This window comes from Tenrec ecaudatus, chromosome 2 (assembly GCF_050624435.1).
Source record: "Tenrec ecaudatus isolate mTenEca1 chromosome 2, mTenEca1.hap1, whole genome shotgun sequence".
Lineage (NCBI taxonomy): Eukaryota > Metazoa > Chordata > Mammalia > Afrosoricida > Tenrecidae > Tenrec > Tenrec ecaudatus.
Window position 1 is genome coordinate 222,315,656 of NC_134531.1, and position 27,995 is coordinate 222,343,650.

A 27,995-nucleotide genomic window follows, 5' to 3' on the forward strand; every position below is an offset into this window, starting at 1 on the left:
ATGAAATGATTGTGGCAAGACTACTCTTGCTGTGTAAAGACGTGCGTCTGGAAGAGGCTGTGATTCCATCCGGTCCAGCAGACAGCCTCCCTTTTACTCCCTTTCCTTCTTTGCCTCTAGAGCACTGCTAGATCCATTGCTGTGTCTTTAATCATTTGTAGGTAAGTCAAGTCAGGTGCATGCAATTCTTCTTTAGCTTTCATTTAGCGTAGCGGTTCCCAAATTTATTTGGCCTTACTGTCCCATTTCCAGAAAGAAAAAAAGAAAAATATGACTCAGCAAACTGCTGGTCACGAAGAACCTTTCCACGATCGCCCAGACTCCAGGAGACTGGGCATCTGCCTCTGCAGCCGCCCCTGGGTCAGCACCGCACCGCCTCGAGGGTATTGCTGTATCGCCCACTTTGGGGAACACTGACATCATGCAAGAAAGGGTGCAGTCTTCTCACTTATTTCAAAGCTACGAGGGTAGCAAATGAAGGTGATCATTGAGGGATGCACAATTTGGTTCCTTCAATTGTTTGAAAACCAGGGCAAATGTATGTAACTTTAAAGCGGAAGTAGAAAGTGTCTATAATTTGGATGTTTGTAATCTGGGCACTGCCTGTATTACACGTTACCATTTATGATTTAGGATTGATCTAAAGCGTTCTTCAAATGTCACCTTGTCTGCTATCTTATAAGAACTAACCCAACACCCCCTGCAGACAAGTCCTATTAGGATGGCAAGGTGAAGTGATAGCCTCTTATGAAAGGCCGTATACAAGCCCTTGCAGGAGAAAGGTGATTCTATTGTAAGCGACATCATCAGCACCTTCTAGTAAAGCCTTGAACAAAAGGGAGGAGTGCGGCAGGAGACCGCACCAATGGGGGCCTTGGGACCAATTTCATAGAAGCAGGTAATCTGCTCTGTGAGAGCACAGAGAAGTGGGGCAAAAGTGTGGCTGCCTTGGGAAAGAATGCTTCTGCACACTGCTGTCATGGGAAACAATGACACAAATGCTTGCCACAAACTGACTGCAGGACGTCTGTAGATGGACTGACATGACTTACAGTTGCTAATGTGTGACTAAAGGTTCCTGTTCTCTCAGACTCTTCCTATATAAAAGGCACTGTTTGGTTGCTCGATAATGAAGAGGCGCATCCCCTGAGTTGTGCTTGAGGAACCCTGGTCGTGTAGCGAGTTACTCATTGGGCTACGAACCACAGAGCCAGCTGTTTGAAACCGCCAGTCACTCCACGGGAGAAAGACGAGGCTTTCTACTCCCATGAACAGTTAGTCTCAGAAACCCACAGGAACCACACAGTGCTACCCTGTCCTACAGAATCAAAACCCCTTTGCAAATGTACAGCTTCTTAGAGGGATGGCGAACCCAATAAACTAGGCAAGCACAGTGTTACTTGCGCTTATTTACTGATCCGCAGTAGAGAATTTTACAAATTATTTATTGGATAATCTGCCCCTGATACAGTTCCCTTTCTTTCTTTTCTTTTAAAAAAAATCATTTTATTGGGAGCTCATAAAACTCTTATCACAATCCACACATACATCCATTGTGTCAAGCACATTTGTACATTTGTTTCCCTCATCATTCTCAAAACATTTTCTTTCCACTTGAGTCCTTGGTATCAGCTCTGCATTTTACCCCCTTCCTCCAATTTCCCTTTCATTTTCTTTACTTTGGGGCACTTCTGTATTATTCCCGGTAGACTAGAGAAACAAATTCACAGACACATGTGTAGAAGAAAGAGCTTTATGTACAAGAGCAATTGAGAAAACATCCCAGCCCAGTCAAGATCAGGTCCACAAGTCTCTAAGATATTAGCCAACACATCCGATACCAATCTATAAATTCCTCTTTAGACTCACGAAACACGTGCAATGACGCCGAATGCAGGAAGCTCACAGGCCAGTGGGTGGAAAGTCTTGTGGATCCAGTGGTGGTAAGGCATCTCAGTGCTGGCAGGGGTCTCCTTCAGCTCCAGGGCTCGAGCGTAGCTCCATGTGTCTTGTCAACAAGCATTTCTCGCAGGGAGTGAGCATGTGTCCCTCCTCCAGTGAGCCTCCATGGCACCTCCAAATGAGGTCATCAAGCTGCAACCTGATTGACAGGCTACACTCTATCCCCTTCACTCTTAAAGTGACAACACATTGTGTAACTACCACAACTACTCGCTATGTGCAACAACCCAGCTGCAGGTATTATTCCATTCCTCAGCAAAACTCCTTTTGCTCCAAACTACGGGAGACTGTGTTTTTAACATCAGTATGTTCCTAGTTCTCCTATGTAACAGCCACCAGAAGGCAGGGCCCCGGTTAGAGGATGGAGTGAGAAGTTGGGGAAATCGCTACTGTAAATCAAAGCAAATGTCTCTCAGTGATGCTGAGATCTATTTTTCTCCTCTAGAATCATCTGCAAGTATTGTCTCTTAGCATTGTTTTAAATCAGAAATACACCATTCTATATGTGTATCTAAATTCTTTGTTAGGCATACATCTTACTAAAAGATTATCTGAAATCTCAGGTGGGGAGTAAAGGTGACTTCTAAATGTACACATGGCCGAATCCACCAGAAGGTTTCTAAGAGGGGATGGTGCATGTTTATACTATAAAACTCACAACCATAGCTTTCTGGAAGTAAAACACCAGAGTGTTCACAGCGTCATACCAGAGACAGTTTTTCTTTTAGTGCAAACAAGTCCTCTGTAGTACCTAGGACATATGCATACTAAAAAGTGATTCCTGGTTTACTAACGTTCTAATTTGACTGGGCATCATTTGTTTCGGTTTACCACATCTAGCGACCCTAAGGAGTGCACACGATCTTCAGCTGCACCTGTCCTCCTGGTTCTTTGACATGACCATTTCGGGATCCGAGCGAGCCCTGGTAGCACAGTGGTTAAGCGCTGGGCTTCAAACTGAAAGGTGGGTGGTTTGAACCTATTAGCTGCTTGGCGCAGAGATGTGGCAGCCAGCTTCCATGAAGACTTGTAGCCTTGGAATCCCTGCGGGAGCGTTCCCCTCGGTCCTTTCGGGTTGCTGAGGGGCAATGGATTTGGGCGTGGGTTTGGCTTGGTTGGGTGGACCTTAAGTACGGCCAGAGTGCTCCTTAGAGGCAAGGCTGGTGAGATATGGTCTTATGGACCTGGATATGTTCTCAGGAGAGACCAGTCCCTGGAGGACATCATGGTTGGTAAAGTGGAGGGAAAGCAGCAAAAGAGGAGGCTTCGACTAGATGGATGGACACAGTGGCTGCAACAATGGGCTCAGGCACAGGAACATCTGCAAGGATGGTTCAGGAGCGGGCAGCGTTTCCTTCTGTTGTGTGGAGGGTCACTATGGGTCAGCACTGGCTCCACGGCCCCTAACAGCACAACAAACAGGTGACTGGTCTCCCCCCGTAGTAAAGCCAGTTAATACATGTCTCTTTAAAGCCTCAATTCCTATTAAAACACTACCAAGTGTTTACAAAGTTAACACAAAGACTGTCCCTGCTCTCACAGAGCTTACCATGTTTCCCAAACCCAAACTCACTGCCAGTGAGTTCATCCTAACTCCCAGTGACCGAGTGGGTCTCCCAGAGCAGGAATCGCACTGTGGGTTTCTGAAGCATTCTTTACAAGAGCAGAGAGCCTCGTCTTTCTGTGTTTTAATCACAGGTCAGCAGCCCAACCCGTAAACCACAAGGGAGACAATTTAGGCATATGTCCTAACATTCCTTCTGAGGGACATGCTGCATGCAAGTACGGCAGGGCACAAAGATGACTTCTTTGTGCATGTGACTTAAGTTCTTGAGGATCTCAGAGGGTCAGGTGTATTTTGAAATTCAGTCTTCTCTTTCCAGAAGTGAAATTCCTTCCTCTTAGAAGCATTATAAAATTTTGGAATGTACAAGAATCAAATATACTAAAATGTACTATATATTTTATATTTATTTATTTATTATTGGTATACCATTTGTCTTAATACTTCTTTTTCTTACTAACCATTTTATTGGGAGCTCTTACAGCTATCATAACAGTCCATAGTTCAATCACATCAAGCAGTCTTATACAATTGCTACCACAATCCGTTTCAAAACATTTTCTTTCTTAACTCCTTGATATCAGCTCCCCTTTACCCTCTCCCTCTCCCACAAAACCCCCCGGGAACCCTTTTGCTTCTTTTTTTTTTGTGCCGTATCTTACCCCTTTCAATATATCCATTTACATACACTTCTGTTGATCGCTCGCCTTGAGTGGGTTATAGTCATCAATGCTATCAGCTCCCCTCCCTCCTTTGCTCCCCTCTCTTCCCACACCCTCAGGGAACCATTACTTCTGTTACTGTTTCTGAAGGGTTATCTATTTTGGCTTTTGTGTATGGGACAATCTTAATTATACAAATGGACGTATGCAAATCTAACATGATCAATGAGGTAAAACAGATAAAAACCATAATAGTAAGGGGAAGAAATATTAAAGAACTAGAGGATAGTTGGATTTATCATCCTTTCCATGTGGCCCTTCTGAGAAGTGCGGGTGATTAGACCAGCTATCCTGCATCAAGCTGCATCTGAAATGAGGCGTGCGGATGAAAAGTTAGTGAGTGGTGTAATTTTTCTTTTTCCTTTCTCTTCCCAATTCCTTTTTTTCAGTGGGGGGGGGGAGAGGAGGAGAGGAGGGAGGTTTGGAGGGTGTCAGAATATCTGGCAATATTTTCCTCCATCCTCATCATGACTTACTAATTCTTCATCCACATGACCTCCTAGAAGGAATGCCCCAGATGGAGATAAAGCCACAGCAAGGGGTGGGATGGGGGTTGGGGGAGATAGCATATCCTTTGCATCCACTTCTCTCCTTACCTGTCTCAGCTCAGGGGAAAGCTGCTCTTCTTCATCAACAGAACACTGCCCCCACATAGCCTCCTCACTGATGTGGTGCAGCCCTCCAGACCCATGATTCTCTGATCATCAGGGAAGCTCAAGAACAAAGGAGGTGAGGAAATAAGTGGAGGTCACTGCGGTAGTTACAGAATTTTTGTGCTAACAGTTGAAGATATAAAAGTGTAGGGGTGGAGGTGGCCTATCAATCAGGTCACAGCCTGATGGTACCTCCTGGTGGGCGTGGCTTTCTCATAAGGAGGATCCCGGGAACTTCTCTCTGCCTGCACCTTCTTGCTGGAAAGCCTTGCTGAGACCTGCAATGCGTCCACTGCCATTGGATCCATGACTTTGCTCCCACCGGCCTCAGATGTTCCTGCATTCTGCATCCTTGCATGCAGCTGTGTGTCTGAACAGGGATTTATGGACAGGTATCAGACTTATGGACTTGATGTGGAACTGAGCTGGGATATTTGCTTGATATTTAATTACTTCTTGACAAAGCTCTCTCTTACACGTCAATGAATTTGTTTCTCTAGTCTACCCAGCCTAACACAATCCCTGTCACTATCTTAGTGGCATTTACTGGGCATCAGAAATACATTTACTGTTCACTTCCTTATCTCTTTGTAGACAAGTTCCTTGTAGAATTTAGGGATGCTCATTAAAGTTTGGAAGGGCTCTTGGAGCAAATGTAAGTTGTTGGGTTTCTGACTCGTCTGTCTAGGATAGCAGGTGAGATGGACTTACACATGACTGAGGAGCCTCTTTAGAAAGACCTTTCCCCTGGGGTGGTGGGGGACGGGGGGAGCAATTGTAAAAGGAAAGCAGTTTAATTTATTTCAACAAGGGAAGTATCATCCAATTCCATTACAAACTTGCATTTAATGGCTTGTCTTCAAGTCAGGTCTTAGGTGGAAAGAGGGAGGGGCAAAAAAAAAGCAATAGCTATTTTCCCCAAATCTTGGGGGCAGTTGCGGCAGGGTGGTTCAGGCAGAACACTCAGTGTGGGGCCCTGGGGCATCTGGGACGGCCAGGCAGCACCTTCCTCTTGAAACCCTCAGCTGCAGCACTTCTGGTGTGTACACAGTAATAAATAGGCCTAGACTTTTAAATTCGATGTTTATTCTGTAAAACTGTCTACAACAGTAGAATTTATGATAATATAAGCAAAGATAAATACCCACTCTTCACTGAAGGAGGTGGCTAGGCTGCAAAGACCAGGGCATTCTGCAAAGATTAGCATTAAGTAAATATGAAGATGAAGGATGACCACTTTGCTACCAACTTACACGCTAACTGCAAATCGCGGAAAATCATGGTCCAGCCCCGTTGGCACATACTTTTAGCCATCGGGTTCAGTGTGACTCTTACCTCACCCTTCAGTGTTTGCCACTACCAGATGTAGTACATCATTTAACTCGCAAAAGAGCCAACAAGATAGGCGGTACGTAGGAGGTAGACATTATTGTACAAAAACACTGAAAACACGGTCAGGTCCTTCCACAGCCTAACAAAACACACAGACATCGGCAGAAACACCTTCTTGACGCAAATTATAGATTTCATCCAGTATTTGTGAGCTGAACGTTGATGTGCACTGGATAATCAATGTAGCTGCTACAATCCAGTAAGGAAGAAAATGGTGTCCCTGCTGGGTGGGGCTTACATACGAGTGGGAAAGACACCTACCCAACAAAACGAACAAATAAATACATTTACATGTCAAGTAGTCACAGGGTGGGGGTGGGCGAGAAGGATGACAAGAGAGCAAGCTTCCAGGTCACAACTTGGGAAAATGACAAGAAATTAAGACTCAGACTCATTTCCATTGAGTCATTTCAACCCATAGCGCTCATAGGACAGAGGTCTGGTTTGCAAGGTGCCATCTCTATGGAAACAGAGTTGCCCATCTTTCTGCCATGCAGTGCATGGCAGGTCAGCAGCACACGTTTAACTTCAGCTAAACTGTGCAGCTCGTTTGGGAAAATGATGGAAGTTCTAAATCAGATATACATATATATATATATATATATTTTTTTTTCTAAATTATATTTTTAAAGTAAGTTTTATGGGTTGTAAATATCTGATTGGACTCTCAACTTCATAGTTTTGAGTAGGCTTTCTAATTAGAATCTAGACTCGTAAGTTCTTTATGGTCACACTAATTAGGTCCCTATAGTATGTTCTAGGGAGCCCTGGTGGCATAATGCTTATGTGTTGGGCGGCTAACCTCAAGGTCAGCAGTTCGAAACCACCAGCTGCTCCTCAGGAGACAGATGGGACTTTCTACTCCCGCAAAGAGTTACAGTCTTGGAAACCCAGAGAGGCAGTCCTAGCCTGTCCTAGAGGGTTCTCATGAGTTGGAATTGACACTAGGTAGTGAATGAGGGTGAGTGAATATATTCTTATATGTGTGTTATGAGTTGACAGGCTTATGCTACTATTTTTATATATGAAAACCTTTTTAAAAGATCATGGGAAAATGGAATTAACAGATTATAGAAGTCTTCCACAATGTTTTTGAAGACCCTTGGTTATGTAAGACCAACCCAGAAAATCTGCTTAAAACCCAAACCAAAACTCATGGGATTCTCCTGCAGAGAACTGAGTCTCTGATGAGATCCTTGGGTCCCTTCAGTTCCCCATTGCACTCAGCTCAAATAACTCGGGGAGCTGGAGCTGCGGGTCTGGGATGGTGCAGTAGGAAGTCTCTCCTGGAGGGACCATAGTGAGGGTCACAGCCGTTTCTCGAGAAGCAGCTCTGGCTAACCCAGATGAACCTGCTACCCAGTGAAGACTACTGAAGACGCAGGAACGGGCACTCTCCAGGATGTTTCCTGAAACTTGACCTCCTTTTTCTTTTGCTGGTCCACGAAGTAACAACTCATTAGCATTATGCCCTAGAGGCCACAGGGTTGCATAGACTTCTTTTGTTAGAAAGCTGTCCATAGGAAATCCCAAATCTCGAGTAATTAAGATAAGCTATAGGATGCCTTTGGAAAGCATTATTTGTATTTTTAACAAATAGGTTCTTTGTTCCAAGTTCGGCTGGTTTCCCTCATGTTGATACTGAGGTTGCATGTTCTTGAGAACATGCCGGCTGAGCAGAACGGGCACCGGCGTGCTGCTGGACAGCGTGGAGAAGCAGGTATCAAAATGACACGTCAGCCACGTCAGCCAACCAACCTCGCTGTACGCTAGCACCTCTGAGTTGATTGCACCCCTCATTGCCACGGAATCGCCCTACTTCTTGCTCGGTCAGCATTTCCTGGTCCCACAGGGCTTTACAGAAGCTAGGGCTTCCCTCTGCATGCCCCCACCTCCAAAAATCATTCTCATTAGATCGACACCCGTTCCCTTAACTTCCGTGACTGCAAGTTCTCATCATGTGATTGGCTTAATGACTCAGCTATCGATCAGGAAGTCTAGATGTGAGGCAGAGACTCTTGGGAAAGGGTAGGTAACTGCCTACAAGGGCCAATGGTTCTAGAGGGAAGTGGCTCCAACCACCCTGTCATTTTTGTCGATCTTTCTGGCATCTGGTGCCATGTTCTAGTCACTCCTCCAAGGCCTACCTGAGTGAACAGAAAAGACTCAGTGTTCCTGACGTCCCTTGGGAATGTTAGGAAGCAAATCTAACACTGGGCATGGGGGATCAACAGAACTTTCCCTGAAAGTTCAAACCCAAACTGCGGCCGGCGAGGAGATTCTGCCTCACATGGCCATCCAGGGCAGGGGAGAACGTCCCCACAGGGTTCCGACGGCAGCACCCCTGCAGGGAGAAACATCATTCTCAGAGGCCCCCTCTCTGAGACAGCGGCAGAGTGCTCAGCCATTGGGCCTCCAGTTACCTCCCGGCCGGAGCACAGAGATCCCGTTCCACAGCACAGTCGGCAAGGGAAGCTGAGGATACATTAGCTAGGGGGTTGGCCACTTGACTCAGTTCGCTTCATCAAAGGCAGGGCCAAGGACAAGTAGGTCTCTTAGACCTGAGAGGTGGAAAGGAATGTAGTTAAAAAGTCCTCCAAACGTGTGCATTTGCATCTTCAGACAGCTCAGTGCTGATCTGTAGTTATAGGACCTGTGATGTGAACATTTTTCTCTTCTTCCCCAGCGAGCAGATATCCACTTGTTAGTGACTGAGAAAAGCTCCCAGAAAACTCCCACCAACTTTCCTATGATGTGAGAGCTCACATGCAGTCCAGTCACACGATCGCCTGCTGAACTTCTTCATCTGCTCTACCGCCGCTGTTTTCGTCCTCGTTAGAATAGTTTCCTGAATCTCGGCTCGTTTGGGAATTGTACTTTCTGTGATCTTCGTCCATTTGATCGGTTTCTTCTCCTGTAGGGGGAAGATGGTTCCTGCTTTCGATGATGACACACTTCTCGGTTTTTTCCTCAGACGCCAAAAGGAGCAGGTTCTTCACGGAGTGTTCCGATAGATACTGATGGAACACAGGAAAGAACAGAAAGAGACGACTTAAGATGATACAGTCCCATGCCTGGTTCTAACAGCTCTTAGCTTCTCTGGCTCCTTATTTAGAAGCCCTGCCTTTTGGCATGCACAGTAAAAAGTCAGCTGAGTGCAGACTGGCCACCTTATACTGTCTAAGCCCAAACAAGGTCACTGACACAACAGTACCCTCAGTGGGCATCTATGAAAGGCAAGCCGTGCCTCGGGGTGCAAGGTGGAAGAGCCTGGGAAGAGGAGGGAATGGGGCGAGCCCTGAGACAATAGAAAGTTTAAGAGGATTTTATCCAATTCTCAAGTATCTAAAAGAAATAAGCGGTGAGTTAACTGGTTTTGTTAAGAATTACTTAGCTAGTTGTAACTAGCTGGTTTCCAGCCCATTTTAGGTCATAGCTATGCAGAGTGGGAATGGATAGGAGTGTTACTTAAAACTCAGGGCATAAACACCTTTTTCTAACTGTGAACCTTGACTGTGACAAATGTTGAGATTATGGAGCCCTTGTGTTACCACAAATGGAGGCTGGGCCCAAGGTGGGGACTCGGCCGCAACTCTGGGGCTTCACTGCCCGACACAAACTCTTCATTGATGCTGCAGAGAGTGTCCAATTCCCAGCAAGAACATCCAGTTAAGGCAAGCCTTCCTATTCCATTTTATGCTCTGACATTAAATGGTTGCTTGTAAAGTTATTTTACTGAAACTTTGAAGAAAATATCCCAACCAGCCTGCACTATTTGGGGGACATCAAGGTAACCTAAGCACCCTCTGGAAACCAGGCATATTTCCTGTTGGCAAAGAGAAGTAACATACCTCTTGGATACAGGGAGGCGGTTTACACGAAGGGGGCACCACATAATTGATACACCTCAGGAGGCCTTTCAGGCTATAGACGACACACGGGATGCACAACACCGCAATGCAGATTCCAGCTATAAGCCATGTGGTGGCTACGGTCTCTAGAATGAATGAATGATGCAGAGAGTAAACACAGGCTCAACACCCAATACTTTACTCGCGAGGCCAGCTTAGGTGGAGGACTAGCCGTGTGGAAATTGAGGTTAAGAGCTAATCAGTGATACCCTTGTCAAAACGTTTCTGATGACAGTAGGTTGATACCAGCTGCAGGCAATGCCACCTTTATTTAGGCAGGGGCCGAGGAGCTGAGCTCTCAGAGTAAAAATTGCATACAGGCCCAACATGCAACAAATCCTCCCCTCTGCTACAAAGCAGAATTAGGGAAAATGTTACGTTCCTCTGTGACTTAGTATCTACGGTAAGTCAATACAGGACTGAGCCAAAGCCATTCCCATATAAAAAACTGCGTTGAACGAGTTGATTTCCACATAATTATACTAAAGACTATGTAAAGTTTCTAAAAATTTAAGTCTTATTTAAGGCCGTTGAGCAACAATTAAAGGGAATTCATTATGTGGATACTGGGTGAACTAGAAAACAATTTTTTTTAATGAGTTGAGCATTAAAAATATTTTTTAAAACCAAAAGGCAATTTCAGCTTGACGGTTTAAATTTTGATTCATGTAGTTCATTAAAACATTATATAATTATAGTAAAGAAGTATTTTATAATTTAAGTATTGATTTTTATGCACTCACTACAATATAAAAATTAGATATGCGAAAAGACCCTGACCTGGTTTTGTTTCCTCACACACAATTTCACTGAAGACACTGCTTATATTCCATTTTTCATCCTCAATGAGCGCTCTGGCTTTAATGCAATACTCAGTCCGTGGTTCCACTTTAGGAATAATAAAATCCGTTTTCGTGTGTAATGTTTTGATCTGTAAAAAATAATAAAGTCAAAAAAAATAATCAACTCACTGGTAAAACGTAATCACCTCACAAGTAAATAGAAATACTGAATATATTTTCTGAATTACTTCAATATAAGATTGGTCTCTCTTCAATAGTTGTAATGTGCTCAATAAATACAAACTTGCTTTGGACAGCACATTATATCCAGACCCCAAAGTTAAAAACGCTGCTGCCCCAAAGCCTGTGCTAGATTCTTAAGATGACCCAAACTTACCGGCGCCATGCAGGCTTGGTTCCAATGGTTACTGTAGTACCTTGGTGAGGGGCTGTTGATGGCCATTAAGACCCAGCCTTGAAACGGCTGAGAAGCCTCATGACCTATGTGTCAGTGTTTGCTGATTTCTTCTGTGACTTTACGTTTTGAACAGACTGACCTTTGGATTCACAGAACTGAGCTGTAATGGGCCACAAACCACTCTGTCGATTCTTTTGTCCCCCAAGGGCCAAAACTTTTGTCCCCTGAGTGGTGACATCGTCACAACAGAGAATGCATGCCCAAGAAACACTGCCATCAAGTCCGCTCCGACTCAGAGGCCCGAGGTAAGGTTTCTGAGTCTGCAGGTCTCTGTGGGAGCGGACAGCGCATCTTTCTCCCTGGAGGGGATGCTGGGTTTGCACTGCCAACCTTGTGGTTAGCAGCCCAATGCTTCTCTGACAGCACCAGCACCAGAGCCCCTCAAAAACAGAGGTGGCAGCAGTGGGACTAAGGTCAGAGGCTCTCAATTGGGGGCAATTTCCCCCACAAGGGGCATTTATGAACATTTAGAGCCAGTTTTGATGGTCACAACCAGGAGAGGGTGCTACTGGCAAGCAGAGGCCAGGGATGGTGAGACACTGGTTTAGATGAACACCAGGAAACCAGGTGAGAGAGTAAATCCCTGAATTTGACTCTAACCAATAAAAACAAACTCACTGCCACTGAGGCAGTTCTGGCCCACAGTGACCCTGGAAGACAGAGTAGAAACACCCCTGGGCATTTCCAATACTGTAAGAAGAGCAGAAAACCTCATCTTGCTCCTGATGGCACGCTGGTGGTTTCAAACTGATGGGTTGCAGTTAGCAGTTCAATGTGTAACCACTATGCCACCAGGGCTCCTGGCGAGGTCTGTTCCAGAGCTTCTAATTCAATAGGAATGGGGCTCCCAGAAAGCTGTACTGTCATGGCACCAGGGAGTTGATGACTCACAGCTCCGCCAGCCACACATGCAAAGAATAAAATAGAACAGGCAGTCCCCTGGACTACCCAGTTGTGACTTAAACTGAATACCTAATTTTAAAAAACATTTTCATTATTATTGCCTTTTAATATGGGTCTCTCTATAAATCATAACCTAGAACATCGGAGAATGATTCACCTCGGCAAATTATAAACTGCCACATAAAACACCGCTTGCTGCCGTCTAGATCACTCGTGCGAAGAGGCACAAAACAGTGGTCGTAATATACTTGTGTTTAATACACACCATGTCATTAGGGCAGAATCCAGACATCACGCCACTCAACAGCTCAGTCATATCAAGGAGTGTTGCGCAATCGCTACCATGATCAGTTTCACAGCATTGTCTTCCTTCTTGTCCTCCTGCTTACTAGCTCCCCATTACCCCCAACCTCCACTCTGTACTCCTAGGAGTCCTGAGTCTGGTTATTGTCTCAGAGATTGAAATGTACTGATCTTATGATAAGCATTGGAGTTAATGACACAGTCTTTAAAAAAAAAGTCTACAAAATATAACTTCAAGATCTGTTGATGCAAATCAGTTATAACTCTTAAGGAACAAAATTATACCATATAGGCGTTTTACCTGAGCATTTGAAGTGTTCTTCCACAAATGAACTTCGTAAGTAAGTGGGTAATTTGGGCTCACAGACTTCTCCTCTTGGGGAGCACCGATATATACATACAGTGAGCCATTGATGGATTTCATACTAATGACGGGAGGATGGATGACCGCTGGAGGAAATAACACGGAGACACAATGATCCACGTGGCTTACAGAAGCACCTTTAAGAACACAACACTGAAAAGTAAAAGCAATTTGCTTACTTTGCATATCAATGTGAAATTTTTTCTCTTCAGACCAGCGAGACGTGCTATTTCCCTTAGCTGCCTGTACCCGGAAAAAGTAAATTCCTTTCGAGAAAAGGTTTTGAGGAAAGACACAGTGGGTGGTTTGCAGAGTCTCACAGCCAGGTATTTTTTTCCATTTATCTGAATGGTTCCCAGGAATTTTTTTTAAATATGCACTTTAAGACAAAATCATTTTGGAAAAGGTTAGCATATCGATCCAGCAAATACATATGGACCGCCCAGCATCTGTTAAACACTCAATTCGGGGCTAAGGCACAGAAATCCAGAAATCATCTGGTCCCTACCCCCAGGGCACTCACAAGACAGCAGAAGGCACACATTTCCACCACACTTAAAAAAAAAAAGGGCCAACAAAAATAAAAAATAAAAAAGGGAAGCAACTGAGAAGACTAACTTTTAAAATTGAACAATGGATCTCTTCAAGGACTCATGGGAGGGAGGGCTGAAGAAGAGACGGGGTAACACCTGCACCTCGAGTCAGGTCTTTTTCAGAGAGCTGCTCCGGGAGTGCTCCCACTTTGCAAAAGAAAGGAAGTGCAGCCCAGAAAGGCCGAGTGGTTAGCTCTGTGCCACCCGGCTAGTTTCTGGCAGCACTGGGAGGAACATGCCTAAATCTCCGGCGTCCTCGCCTATATCATTATCACTGCTCTGCTGTCTGTGCCAGAGAAGAGGAGATGGAAACATGATCTTGTAAATGATCATTCATGTGAAAGAAAACGATGTCGCAGAACTTACTGGAGCCACTCAACTTGAAAGGTCGCATTTTCATCTGCAGTATCCCATTTAAGAACATAGATCGACTTTTCTGAATAGACTTCTAGATTTTCTGGTGGAGGCAGTTTACTTTCAACTAGAAGCCAAAGGAGACACAAAGAGCGCACACACTTTTACTCCTGGTAAGATAACAGATGGTAAGGATTCTTAGCAGCTGAGACCAGAGGACGGGAGATTTACAACTATCTTTATAAGGTAACAATTACATAAGGTGCACATATCACACTGTAATACTATGCAGTTGTTTGAAAGAATGCTCTAGAGAGCCGTAAATATTGGCATAGATAGATATCCTCACCAGGCAAAAAAATCAAATGGTAAATATGTCTAGCATGATCCTATTTCTTATATCAGAGTAAGTAAAAAAGTATTGCTACAAAATCATTGAAGGCTTTATTAATCAAAAATGCCAAACTGTCAACCTCTGTTTCCCAATATACCCTCCACCGAGGACGGATATATTTCTGTCTCTCTAAGCCTTCCCGGAAGGACTCTGCGCCCTTCAGTCTACACCACACTGAAACGGCTGGGTTGGATTCTGGAGGCACTCAAGTTGAGCTCCTGTAGAGAGGCTCCTGGAGTCAGAGCAACAAACAGGGGTGAAGGGCAAGATGAGGGCTGTAGGGGAGGGGGCAGGGTTTCTCAGTGAAACCCTCCTGGGACAGCCCTCACTCTCGCCTTGAAGAATGAGGAGGTGTGTTGTCATGGTAGAAAACGTTCCTGGCACGGCTCTGCTGCTCCTTTTCTCACCGATGCGGAAGACCGTTTCCTAATAAGCCTCCCGTGCCTTTCGGGAAAGGCGATGAAGCCCGCCCTCCCCACCAGCTAGCATGACCTTCCAAGCTGAACGGGCCCAGCAGATTCCCTCAGAAGCTGCTATTCGGCTTGGACCTACGAGCAGTCTTTAATTCACCCTAATGAGACCAAGAAAAGTGCCTTACTAAGAGAACTTCCCCGCAGCCCCCGCCGACTGCAGGCACGTTTAAGGATGCTGTGGGGAATAAGCCCATGCGCGCGTGAACTGCAGCCTTGGCAGCGACACCTTCTGACTTGCCCTCACAGCAGTCTGTGTACGTAGGTGCTGTAAGTCCGCGGACATCTATCTCCGCACACGCGGCTAACAAAGCTCGCCTCTTCCACAGGGACCCGGGAGAGGCCGGCAGCCCAGGAACACTTAGGTCCTTCAGGGCTGTTTGATTTTAAAGATAAGCACGTTCCATCGACAGTTAAAACATCAACTCCTACCACCCATTCTCTGCTGAGTTGGGACAGGCTTCTTTTTTTACATCAAGAGACCGAGTCGTGAAACTATCACCGTACATACTCGAGTATAAGCTGAGTTTTTCAGCATATTTTTCATGCAGTTTTGTGGTAAATTTAGGTGCCTCAGCTGGTAATCGGGTCAGCTTACACTCGTGTATATATGGTAAATTTGGGGCTCCTAACCATAAAAGCTAGAGGTTCAGACCCAGCCAGGAGTTCTGCAGGACAAAGACCTGGCAAACTGCAGCCTGGACACCCTTTAGCACATTGCTACTTGGTCACATGGGGTCATATGAGGCATAAATAGATTCAACAGTGCGAGATGACAACAGCAGTTTGACTTTAATGCTCTAAACATGCACACACCACTCTTCGCCATCACCGAGTTAATTCTGCCGCGGAGGGACCCTGCAGGACAAGCTAACACTGCCCCTCTGTCCGGGAGACTCGTGGTGGTTTCAAACTGGTGACCTTGCGGTGAGCGGCGTAACCACGTCAGTATGCTTCCGCCCATCTTCTGACAGCACGGTGTGACTCGTGGGACTCTCTCGGGTCGTCATCTCACAAGAGTCCATCGGGTCTTCTCTTCCACGGAGCTGCTGGGGGCTCGGGCGGCTGACCTTCTGTAGCAGCTGAGTGCTAACCCATTCTGCCAGAAGGGCTCCAACCTAACAAGCCCCGAGCGCTCCCCCAGGGTCACTCTGTAGAAGACAGACTGCTCGACTGGCAACAATTTACCCCTTGGTGCGGACGGTGAGGAAATAAAATCAGCTTTTGTCCCAATAACATATTTGTACTTTAAATAAAATTCATTTTCGTTGCCATTTACCATGGAAAAAGAATTCCAAATCATAGCACTTTTTTGCTTATGTAAGTGCCATTATGACCAGGGTTTTTACAAACTCTGCCCTGTAGGGTCACTATGAGCACCAACTCAATGACAGAGTTTGAGGGTTTGAAGTACAGAGCTGGCGACACTTGACTAAAGGTCAGGTGACGGAAAAGGGCTAGAGATAGGATTTGGGAAGTCAGCAACACACCATATAAACGTCAGCAACTAAGGTGAAAGTGCCCAACTTAATAGATTGCCCATCCGTAAAATGCTCACTGTGTGTAAAGCCCGACTCCCTTCTTACCTGTGGTGTTGATGCAATACACGGGAGTGTACATGCCACTCTTTCGTGGCACCTGGAAATATGCCTTCACTTGTAAACAGTAGGTAGTTTCAGGTGAGAGTTTGTAAATTTTACTTCTGGAATAAACAGTCTCAATCCTTTTCTACAAGATTAAAATAAAGTCTGTTCTTAAAGTAATATAAAACCAAGTTGTCGAATTAATTCACTTTGTTTTACTCTCATATTAAACAAAGGTTAAAAAAAAAAAAAAAAAGCTTACGTCTGCACCGGAGGAATTCTTCCAGATAACCAAGCTGTACTTGAAGCTCGAGAGAGCCCACATGAGGCTATCTTTTGTCCCAGGAGGCAAGATGTTAATTACTATGGCTTTATCTTCAGCTTCTAAATGCACTGTTGGAGGGCCGATCTGAGCTGCAAAAGTCAAAACATAACTCCATGAATACCATGCCAAAACAAGGAGCTGACCAGATTTCTGAGGGCTTATATGGGGTTGGCAGGGTAAAACAGGTAAAGTCCCTGCCTCATGAAGTTCACATGGCAGTGAGGTTGGAGAAAAGACAGAAAGACTCATGCGACACCAGGTGTGTTATAAAGGACATTCAAACCATGCAAAGGGAGAGAGAATGAGAGCAAGGACTAGTAAGGTGAGTTGCTCAGAAAAGCTTCTCAAAGCAAGTGAAGGTTGAGCTGAGAACGATATACATTGAAGGAGCCAGTTATACAAATGTCTAGGGAACTAAGTATTCTCGGCCAAGGGGCGATCCATGGAATCCCTGAGCTAGACTGAGTGGCTGACGAGCAAAAGAAAGGGAGCCCTGGTGGAACAGAGGGTTACACATTGGTGGCTAGCCATAAGGTCAGCAGTTTGAAACCACCAGCTGCTCCTTAGGAGCAAGAGGAGGCTTTCTACTCATGTCAAGAGTAAAGACCCTCAGAAACCCACAGGGGCAGTTGGTCCTATAGTTGGTTGATGACAGTGAGTTTGAGCATTTGAAGTACAGAGCTGGTGCTACTTGACTCAAGGTCAGGTGACAGAAAAGGACTAGAGGTAGGGTTTGGGAGTCAGCAACCTACCGATGGCATGTAAAGTCCTAAGGTGACTAACAGAGCACAAGAAGGACACCTGGGTGTGGGCAGAAACAGCCCACGTGGGACTGGACAGGGCGGCCAATGAGCAGGGGGTGCATCAGAAAAGAGTAGTGTCCTAAAGGAGCAAGGGAAGTGTCCCAAGAAAAGAGAGTGACACCTCCACCCATACTGCAGAGGGGCCAAGTCAGACCCTGAAATTCACACATGGCGGCCGCCCAGGACCCTGGAAAGTGCTAGTTTACCTTGGCCAGAGGAGGCTGAGCGAAAGGACGCAGAGAAAGGGAGCAGAGGGCAGGACTCCCAAGCAGTTCATTTCAATCACTCGCTGCCAATGAGCTGAGGTCAACTCACAGCCACCGGACACGACAGGACGGAATTGTCCCTGTGGGTTTCTAAGACTCTTTTCAAGGGACTAGAGAGCCCTGTCTTTCTCCCTCGGAGCTGCTGGAGGTTTCAAACTGCTGACCTTGAGATTAGCAGCCCAACATGTAACACTACCCACGAGGTGCACCTAAAGACGACCAGGGGGATCTCCCCAATTTGTGGATCCTGACTGTGTTTCCTGGGGTGGAAATGCAAATGTCAGGCTGGTGGTCAGACGAGAATGAACTCATGGGAAGCCCTGGTACAGGGAACTCTCTAGAGGTGTTCCAGCTGAGGGTGGTGGTTCTCAAACGGTCTCGCCTCCAGATGCTTTAAAATATCACTGAGGCCCCTAAAGAGCACTTGCCTATGCAGAATGTCTTCTAACATTTAGCAAGGAAAATTCACGAGAAATTTAAAATATATTAATTCATTAAAAAAGGAAAAACAGCAATAATAATGTTTAATATAATAACCAAGGTTGGTGGGGGTAGGGAGGAGAGGGGCTGGGATAAAGGGGAGCTAAGTGACGGTGGAAGCAAGTGCACAATCATGCTTGATCTAACTGAACTATGGATTGTTACAATATCTGTAAGAGCCCCCAATTAAATGGGAAAAAAATCCAAATAAACCAATGACAAACCTGTATGTGGAAACACATAACTGTTATTAAAAATAGCCGCACTGTCCAGAAGACAATCACCAGAACAGTAGAAGTTGCAGCTTACATTTTCCCACTTCTCTTTAACGTCCGACTCACTAGAAGAGCGTTGGAGTTTCACCTCTCCTTCCCTGTTCAGTCAGCCACCTTACAGGCCCACCGAGGGGCAGAAGGGAAAGGCAGATCAGGGTGACAGTGCTGGGAAAGGAGTTTTGCCCTGAGAGAGGCCCTCAGATGGCCCTCGGCGAAACAATGCAGACAGCCATCTGTTTCTTTTTTCAAATGCATGTAAATGAATGCCTTTGGGAAAGAGACCGTTCTACTAGCACTCAATAAAGAACGACATAGAGGGGCTAGCAGGTTTCTCTTACCTTTCTGAAATGGGACAAATGAGTCAACTTCTTGCCACGGAGATGTTTCATTTCCCTTTTCTGCTCTTATACGTAATGTAACTTGTTCAAACACATCCAGCTTAACTGAAGAAAAGTCGCATCTGGTGCCAGTAATAGACTGACAGCCAGGCAAGTTCATCCAATTATCCATTCCAGATCTTTAAGAAAACAAAACTAATGAGCGAACGAGCCCGTGAACACATGCAGCACTATCACATGGGTTTCCACTCCGAACGTCATACAGCTGGTCTCAAGTACTTATTGCTTCCACTTGAAGCTAGTCTTGATGATGTGTTCGTTTACAGATAGCCTTCCGGTCTTTAGTACAGCTATATCATTTTGTTCTTTTTTATAACAAGGGATAATTCAACATGTACATTTTTTTCGTTCTATATAGAATTTTAAGGAGCCCTGGTAACACTGTGTTGTAAGCAATGGGCTGCTAACCACAGGCTGGCAGTTCAAAGATGCTAGCTGCTCCCTGAGAGAAACACGAGGCTGTCTGCTCCTGCAGGGGAGCTCAGCTTATGTAGTGGTAACCCCAGGGTCAGAAGTTTGAAACTACCAGCTTGTTCTGTGGGAGAAAGATGAGGCTGTCTACTCCCGTAAAGAGGTAGACTCAGAAACCCGCAGGAGCAGTTCTACCCCAACCTGCACAGTTTCTATGCGCCAGAAAGCACTCGGTGACAGTGAGTCTGGCTTGGTCTGCTCCTGTGAAGACTTCGTCTTGGAGACCCTGTAGAGGGTCGGCATGAGTTGGAATCCAGGAGGCAGTGGTATATTTTGATGGCCAGCGGGGGCCATCTATCTTGAGAGCTGTCAGTTGCTCTGTCATGTTCCCACATCGCCTTTCGGAATCATCGCCGGCAGCTGCGGGAATCGGAAGAGGGACTTGTGGACTAGCACCGATTTATGAACTTAAGTGGGACTGGGCTGGGATGCCTTCTCAATATACAATTTCCTCTTGATGTTAAGTTCTTTCTAATACATAGATGAGCGGCACCGGAACTGTTTCTCGAGCAAACCCGACCTAACACAAACGCTGTCTCCCATTTTCATTCCTAAGTCTATTTACATCAATGCCCAACAATGAATTTGACTTCCATTCTCTGTATTTTCAGTGGCATCCAAACGTTTTGGAGTCATTGAGACTACATGAGTCCTTGAAACTATTTTCCTGAAACAATCTTTACACCGTAAGCCAAATTTCCCCATGAAGTATTCTTTGAACCAAAAAAACCAGTTTGGCTTCCTTAGTACAGTAAGTCAGGTCTGTCAGAGTATGACCTATGTGAAATGAAGTTGACACAGCAACTGCAGAACTCTGATGAGCAGCTCATGACATTGAGCTCATGCTGCTGTAGGGGGCAATGATCTGGAAGCGCTGACGGGGGGGTTGCACGAGAAGAAGGCCATTAGGATCACTGACTCAGACACAGAAAATGGGTTGAAAGGGGGCCTCTTTCACTGTGCTCCCCGCCATCCCCCGCTCACCAACACACCAAATACAGTGTCTGAGAGGAAAAAACCCAAACACCCTATTTGTAGAAATGAAGTCATAAGTATTATGGAAACTACACATACATTTTTCAAAAATTAAATATTTCCTAAACCTGAGAACACAAACATGGTGTTGAAATTAGAAAATGGACTCAATGAATTCTGTCTGGAAAGTCCACAGGGAGAGCCACGCACATTTGGTAAGCAGCTGAAAAAGTCACGTTCCCAACAGCTTCATCGCCCCTATTCCACCTCAGGGTATAGGTGTCATCTATAATGTGCACCTCCACATTTTCTGGAGACTGGAGAGTATGTCCACCTAAAAGGCAAAAAAAGGAGGTAATTAATGTGCACTGTGCAATCATGTTTTTAAAATGATCCTTTCTTTTACATCACTGATTAGAAAATAAGTATGTTTAAATGTAACAAAATATAGATTTAAAAAATCTAATGTCTGCTCTCAGCACAGGGGGAAATTACCATATATACTTGTGAATGCCAAGTTTTTCAGCACATTTTTAATTCCGTTTTTGTGGTAAAATTAGGTGCCTTGGCTGAATTCGGGTCAGCTTACACTTGAGTGTGTACGTTATTTTCTTTCCTACTTCTCACAGAGCTGGAAAAAAGGCTGGACTTTTCATCTATAAAAAGACTTTTTTTTTTTTAAAAGAAAGCCTCTGTACAAGGGTAAGTTAAAATGTACTGCTAGAAAACCACGCTGTTGTTGCTTGGTGCTGGCGAGTAGTTCCCACTCACAGCGACCTCACGCACAGCAGAAGGAAACAATGTCTGGTCCTACACCGGGGTCACAGTGGTGATGTTTGACCTCCCGATGCAGCCACTATGTCACTCCCTCTTATTGCTGAGGGTCTTCCTCTTCCCCGCTGATCTTTACCAAGCAGGACATCATTTTTCAGGGACTGGTATTTCCTAAAGGAGCCCTGGTGGTCTAGTGGTTACAGGTTGTGCTGTGAACCTCAAGGTTAGCAGTTCAAAGCCACCATCTGCTCCTCGGGAGCTTTCTACTTCCATAAAGAGTGAGAGCTTCAGAAATCCACAGGGGCAGCTCACTCTGTCCTCGAGGCTGCCCCGAGTCAGAGTTGGCCCGATGGCAGTGAGTTTGGTCTCTCCTAACAACACGGAAACCTTTATTACACAAAGATATCAAAATGTAAAGCTCTTGTTTGTCAACATGCTCTCCATCTAAGATTATACACTTCTGATGGTAGTGTTTCCACCTCTTTAAACCTCTGAAAATTCAGGGGCTCTTCAATGTATCCTGCAGCAAACGGCAGCTTTGGTCTCCAAGAGACTCAACTTGAAAGAAATGAGAGAGGGGGAGACTCAAATTGTGTTCATTTGAAGTGGTCTGTGAGCTTGGGAAACACAATGTCAGAAAGGGAAGACTGGGCTGCAGGTTGGATGGGGTAAGTTTCCCAAGAGCATTCTCATAGGACGGCTACCCTTCGAGAATGAGCAAGTGCACTGGTGGGAAAAAAATTCCTTGGATCAACTTTCCTGCCTTTTTCTCACCAATGCAGTTTTCAATTTTCTTAAAACTTCTTCCTTTTGAGCCCCCAAGATCATCCTGTCCCCTGACTCCCCACCCCTCAAAAAATATGCCCCACAGGAATTATTAAAAATGGTTACTTTTTGAAGCTGATATCTCTGCCTTGAATTGAAACAGCCCAGATTACCTCAGTCACTGTTCTGACTGGATCTTGCTCTTTCGATCCTATTGGTCAATCTAAGATTCATCCCCAATGGCAATTTGCTTCATAGAACTGTCATTAATTTCTATTATGCTTAAAAGATGAATGGAAAGATCAGCTCTCTGAGATAGCTGATCTTCACTCAATGACTTTGGTACCCATTCAACTGGAAGCTTGCTGAGGTCAAAATTGAAAAGTGTGAGCTTAAAATTGAAAATGCTGAACCACGCAAGGGCCTGACTTCAATAGTTATTGTATCAATGATAATCCTATGGTCGGTCTTCTGTCAACTGTCTCTGGACTTCAGCCAGTTTCTTCCCTTTTTGAGGATGTGTTAGTCTGGGTTGACTAGAAAACCAAATCCAGAGGCACTCATATGCATAAAAAAAGAGCTTTATATTCAAGAACAATTGAAATATTGAGAAAACATCCGGTCCAGTCCAGATCAAGTCCATAAGTCCAATATTAGCCCATATGTCCGATATCAATCTATAAATTCCGCTTCAGACTCACGAAACACATGCAATGATGCCAAATACAGGAAGATCACAGGCCAGTGGGTACAAAGTCTTGTGGATCCAGTGGCAGTGAAGGCTCTGGCAGGGGTCTCCACGTGGCTCCTTCAGCTCCAGGGCTTTAGTATGGATCCAGGTGTCTTTTCAACAGGGAGTGTGTACGTGTCCCACCTCCAGGAAGCTATTTATCTTCTTAGCGCCTCCAAAAGAGGTCATCAAGCTGTGACCTGATTGACAGACTAAACTCCACCCCTTCACTCCTAAATCTCAAGTTGACAATGGATTATGTAACTACCACAGAGGGTGACAGTTTCCTTCTCTTGGCTCACACTTGAAGTCTTCCTGATCTTCCTTTAAACACTTGGACCATCTGGAAAATTTTGTATGTGGAGTAGCATTCTCATAAACATGTTCCAAGGCACCAGTGTTTTGGGAAGGTGTCCACTTGAGTTTGTAAAAAATTTGATAGCAACTCTAACCTCAAGATTGCACAAAATGTGCAATGGCACAAAACGTATCCCTTTTCTTGGAAGGCGCTCTGAGCACATTGCTGAGAGAACTTGTCCCAGGCATTCTCTGATCAGAGTTAGGTTTAAACATGCTCTGTTTACTGGAACCTAGGTGGCAATACTTGTGGGTTTATCCTTGTACCGAAGCAATTTTCCTTTGGTCTTTGAAGTGATGCTGATGGAAAGGGCGCAGGATTCACCAGTCTCAATGTGTTTCCATACCTGTTATGTTCTGGAACAAAGGCTTCACCCAAAAGACAAAAAGTCAAACTCACTGTCATTGAGCTGATGCCGCCGACTCATGGAACTATAGGGCAGAGTAGAACTATTCTTGTGGGTTTGAGACTTTTAAATCTTTACAAGAGTAGACAGTCTCATCTTTCTTCTGTGGGTTTGCATTTCAAAGACTGCTGATCTTGTGGTTTGCAGTTCAATGCGTAACCCACTATGCCATCAGGGCACCTAGAAGCCTTCATACACCTTGATATAGAACTGAACAGAGTTGTCAGCTATTCATAGGAGCTGAATGGTTATAAAATAGATAGACATCTGTACACACTAATCACATCAATCAGGCTGTTCAGGGATTTTTGCTTGGTCTGGATCGTTGTAGACTTCCAGTTCTTTGGCCTGCCTTATTGCCTGTGGATCACAGGAGTCATCAGCAGTCTGCCAACTGTGGATCCATTTGCCTCTGCAGTCAGAAGCCTGCTGACTTAGGGTTCATTAGCAATCTTCCGACCCATGGACTTGGAACCTGTACACCTCTACAACTCTGTGAGCCATTTTCTTGATAGAAGTCTCTGTACACCCTGATTTTGCATCTCTAGAGAGCCAGCCTAAGGTAGAATTTCTCCCGTACTTGTTATCGACACTGTGCTATGCGGTCAAAAAGGGAGGCATCTGGGAAAAAATTTCTATACTTTATTATTTTTTTAATATGGGGAAGTAACCATCCATTCTTCCCACCTTGATTTTTGCTTCACAGTATCACTGAGACTTCATCCCTGACAGAAAAAAATAGATTGCCTTTTTCCACTCTTCTAAATTTGATCCTTCATCCCATTTGTTGAGATGCAGCCAAAGGGCAAAAACCAGGTTTAATTGGTTAAATTGACAGAAGATCTCCAAACCCCAACCAAACCCATGGCCATGAGTTGACTGTGACTCATAACATCCCTACATAGGGTTTCTGAAGCTCCAAGTCTTTACAGGAGCAGACAGGCTATGATCCTTGTCCCTCAGGGGGATTAGTGCATTTAAATCACTGATCTTGTGATGAGCAGTTCAGAGCTTAACTGACAGTGTCACCAGGGCTCTTTAAATCATTTCCAGAACATTCTAATTCTAGTAGTTCCAGGCCTTGGGAGAGGAGAAGGAAATCTTAGGGGGGGTGGGGGTGTATAGCCCCGATGTCCTCAGGGAAGCAATTGTTTTACTGTGAAGGCAAGAGACCCTGAAGTAAGAATGGTGGGGAGCCCTGTTAGCCAAGTGATTAAAAGTGCTTAGTTGCTAAGTAACAGCAATGGGTTTGGGGCCATTGAGAGACCACTTAATAAATCTTCAATGAAACTGACCACTAGAGACCTTATAACAAACCTACTGCCATTGCCCTGATCCCGACTCACAGTGACCCTGTACAGGGCTCCTAAGACGGTCAATCTTGACAGAAATACACAGCCTTGTTTTTGCCCCATGCCGGGTGGGTTTGATCCACAGAGCCCCTTAACACACAGAGACCCAGAAAAAGAGCTATCAAGCAGGATTGTAGTTTCCATATATTTGATCTAGCAGTACTAGCAACCTCCTTTTAATTAAAGTTCATTTCACCCTGGTAGTATAAATGGGCATTTAATCCAATAATGACATCCAATTATATATAATGTATAATATATGATATCGTATATAAGTATTAGATCGATATATTCGTATTGATGCTCAGATATGGTTTATCATCTTGCAAGCCTGACATATACAAAGATATTAATATAAATTTCCTAACACGTTTTTTTTGCCCCCCTTAGGGTAAGGTCCCAGAATTCCATACACTAGGTTAAAAAGTAAGAATATTTTTAATGACTAGAAAGAGCAACACTGTGACTTCAAGTTCAGGTGATCACACTTAGGTTCATTCTGCATTTACCGTAGTTCTCAGTAACATGAATCTTTTCCTAGCGTTTGATTTCTCACTCTGCCAGTGGCTAGCTGTAGGATCTTCAACTCAAAACTCAAACTCATTGCCATCAAATCAACCGAGACTCACAGAGACCCCAGGGGGCAGGGAACAACCGTCCCTATGGGTTTCCTGGGCTGTAAATCTTTCCTAGGCAGAAAGTCTCATTTTCCCCCCAAGGAGCTCCTGGGGGGTTTGAACTGCTAACTTTACAGTGAATGGCCGCATGGAAAGTTAATCAATCTCCGTGTCTCCCTCATTTGGAAAATGTGGGTAAACAGGGCATAGGGCTGCTCTCAGGACTAAATGGGCACGTACATTTAAGATAGACAGAACAGTGCCTGGCACACAACAAAGAGCTCGGTAAATGTTAGCTACATATGAATTACAGTTTAGCAGCTCTCCCCATGGCCTAAAATAAAATTACTTTCTTAATGTACATCCTCCGAAAATGTCAAATTTGACATAAAAATTCTTTTTATATTAAAAAATGATTTTTTCCTCACTAACAAGACTTTACATTGTATTTGTAGAAGCATTAAAAAAAACATATTAGGGACTCATACAACTCTTATCACAATCCATACATACATACATCAATTGTGTAAAGCACATCTGTACATTCTTTGCCCTCATCATTTTCAAAGCATTTGCTCTCCACTTAAGTCCTTTGCATCAGGTCATTTTTTTATCCCCTCCCTCCCCGCTCCCCCCTCCCTTTTTAGCCCTTGATAATTTATAAATTATTATTTTGTCATATCTTGCCCTGTCCGATGTCTCCCTTCACCCACTTTTATGTTGTCCGTCCCCCAGGGAGGAGGTCACACATGTAGATCCTTGTAATCGGTTCCCTCCTTCCAACCCACTCACCCTCTACTCCTCCCAGTATCACCACTCACACCCCTGGTCTTGAAGGTATCATCTGCCCTGGATTCCCTGTTGCCTCCAGCTCCCATCTGCACCAGTGTAAATACTCTGCTCCATCTAAACTTGCAAGGTAGAATTCGGATCATGATAGCTGGGGGGGGCAGGGGGGGTGAGTATTTAGGAACTGGAGGAAAGCTGTATTCTCCATCGGTGCTACATTGTAGCAGCAGGATGTACTGTAGTAACCCAGTTTGGCATGAGGACTCCATTTTCTTTTAAACTGCCTTCAACCCTCAGGTAGCAGCTAGACCCCTGACCCCTTCCTCCACCTCCCTGCTCTCTTGACACACCTTGACTCTCCTGAGATGTCTCTGGACATTGCCTGCCCAGTCAGCAAGAAATGTTAACTATCCTGTTAGACCTGCATCTGTGCTGCTCCCCCCAGTCCCCCTCCTCCCTGTCAGCTTGATAAGAATGTAACTGCTTGAATATCCCTACCTTAAGCCAGTCCAGTAATTTGAAGGATAAAAATCCTGTAATTTCTTTGTCCTAGGTTGAAAGTTTTCCAGGCTCTAGCCTACTCTCAAACCAGTTGTTAATAAAGGCTTTAATTACTAATAAAGTTGTGTGGTTGATCTTGCCTGACACAATAAATAGTACCATATCAATAACCAATCAAATCAGTTGCCTGAATTCTAATTCATGACAATCCCTAAATGCAGAATACAATTGTGCTTCGTAGGATTTTCATGGCTATAAAGCAGATCACTAGCCCTTTCTTCTGTGGTCCCTCTGGGTGAGGTCAAACAGCCACAAACTTTTTTGGTTAGAAGTTGAGCTTTTAACTGTTGGCGCCACTCGGCGATTCTTGCTGTATCTTAAACGGGTATAGCTTCCAAACGAACACTTCCTAAGTATTTGGACTCCACTTGATAGTCCAGAGAAGCCTTTCGGGTTAAAGCGCTCCATTGTTAACTGAGAGGTTGGTGGTTGAACTCATCTGTTTTCTAGTGAAATGTGGCAATCCGGTTCCTGCCCCCAAACAAACGGAGAAGTTTGGTTACACATTAAGAAATTTGGGAAACTAGTCCCGGTGGCTCCCATTGGTTTGTACTTTGTGCATTTCTCTTCCATTACCGTTTTGTAAATAGTACAAAGCCGGACGGCAGAGAAATCCTTATTACGTTAGCTCCACTCCCACTTTGGACTGAGTCACTGTTTGAAGAAATGCGTTTTAGGAGTGGTTACCATTGCTTGTGGCTAAAGGCTTGCTTATTAAACGGGCTCGCCAAGCAGTGGGATTTGCTAATTAGATAAACTTGACATCAGGCTCCCCAGTCTCAGTAGCGGAAAACGGGCGCTGCCCGGGGGTTCTGCGCAGGGGCAGCCACCACTGTCTCCCCAAAGCAGATCTGAGTGCCCACTTTCTCCGGTGTGACTTTCTAGCCCCAAATTAATCCCCGTATGACCGTGACGGCGAAGGACCGAACGAGTGCATCACCGAGGACCAGAGTTTCCCGGAGAGCATGTCGGTCCCTTTCACATCGAACCTCCCCAGCGCCCCGGCTTTCGGCGCCGCCGCCGCCCAGCCTGCTGCAAGTACCTCACCTGCGGCTGCAGGCGACACCCAGGGTGCCCCGGCGACCAGCATGAGGGTCGCGGCGTTCAGGAGAGCCAGCATAGTCCGCTGATGGCCGCCAGCCTCGCCGCTCCTTCCGACACCACCTCCGACACTCCAGGAGGCGCTGCTGCCCCGGAAGGAAACCTCGGCGCGCGCGCCGCC

At 45.1% G+C, this 27,995-nt stretch overlaps 1 protein-coding gene across 1 annotated transcript; it reads right to left on the reverse strand.

The window, feature by feature from the left end:
* Positions 1-5,970: 5,970 nt before the first annotated feature.
* On the reverse strand, positions 5,971-27,972 carry IFNAR1 (interferon alpha and beta receptor subunit 1). Its single transcript, XM_075542358.1, has 11 exons — positions 27,821-27,972; positions 20,632-20,755; positions 18,916-19,094; positions 16,691-16,842; positions 16,432-16,573; positions 13,994-14,108; positions 13,214-13,413; positions 12,972-13,120; positions 10,985-11,135; positions 10,145-10,290; positions 5,971-9,310 (listed from the first exon to the last, which is right to left on the reverse strand). Exons 1-11 carry the CDS (start codon positions 27,891-27,893, stop codon positions 9,071-9,073), a joined length of 1,671 nt encoding a protein of 556 aa, XP_075398473.1. The 5' UTR covers positions 27,894-27,972; the 3' UTR covers positions 5,971-9,070.
* Positions 27,973-27,995: the final 23 nt, after the last annotated feature.

Bases quoted from the DNA above. Each gene is read 5' to 3' on its own strand.
- IFNAR1 (XM_075542358.1), bottom strand. From the start codon at position 27,893: ATGCTGGCTCTCCTGAACGCCGCGACCCTCATGCTGGTCGCCGGGGCA. The intron at 19,095-20,631 runs GTGCGTGGCTCT...GTTTTCTTAAAG, and splicing joins TTTTCAGCTGCTTACCAAAT to ATCTGGAATGGATAATTGGA. The intron at 9,311-10,144 runs GTATGTTACTTC...GTGTTCCATCAG, and splicing joins CGCCTCCCTGTATCCAAGAG to TATCTATCGGAACACTCCGT.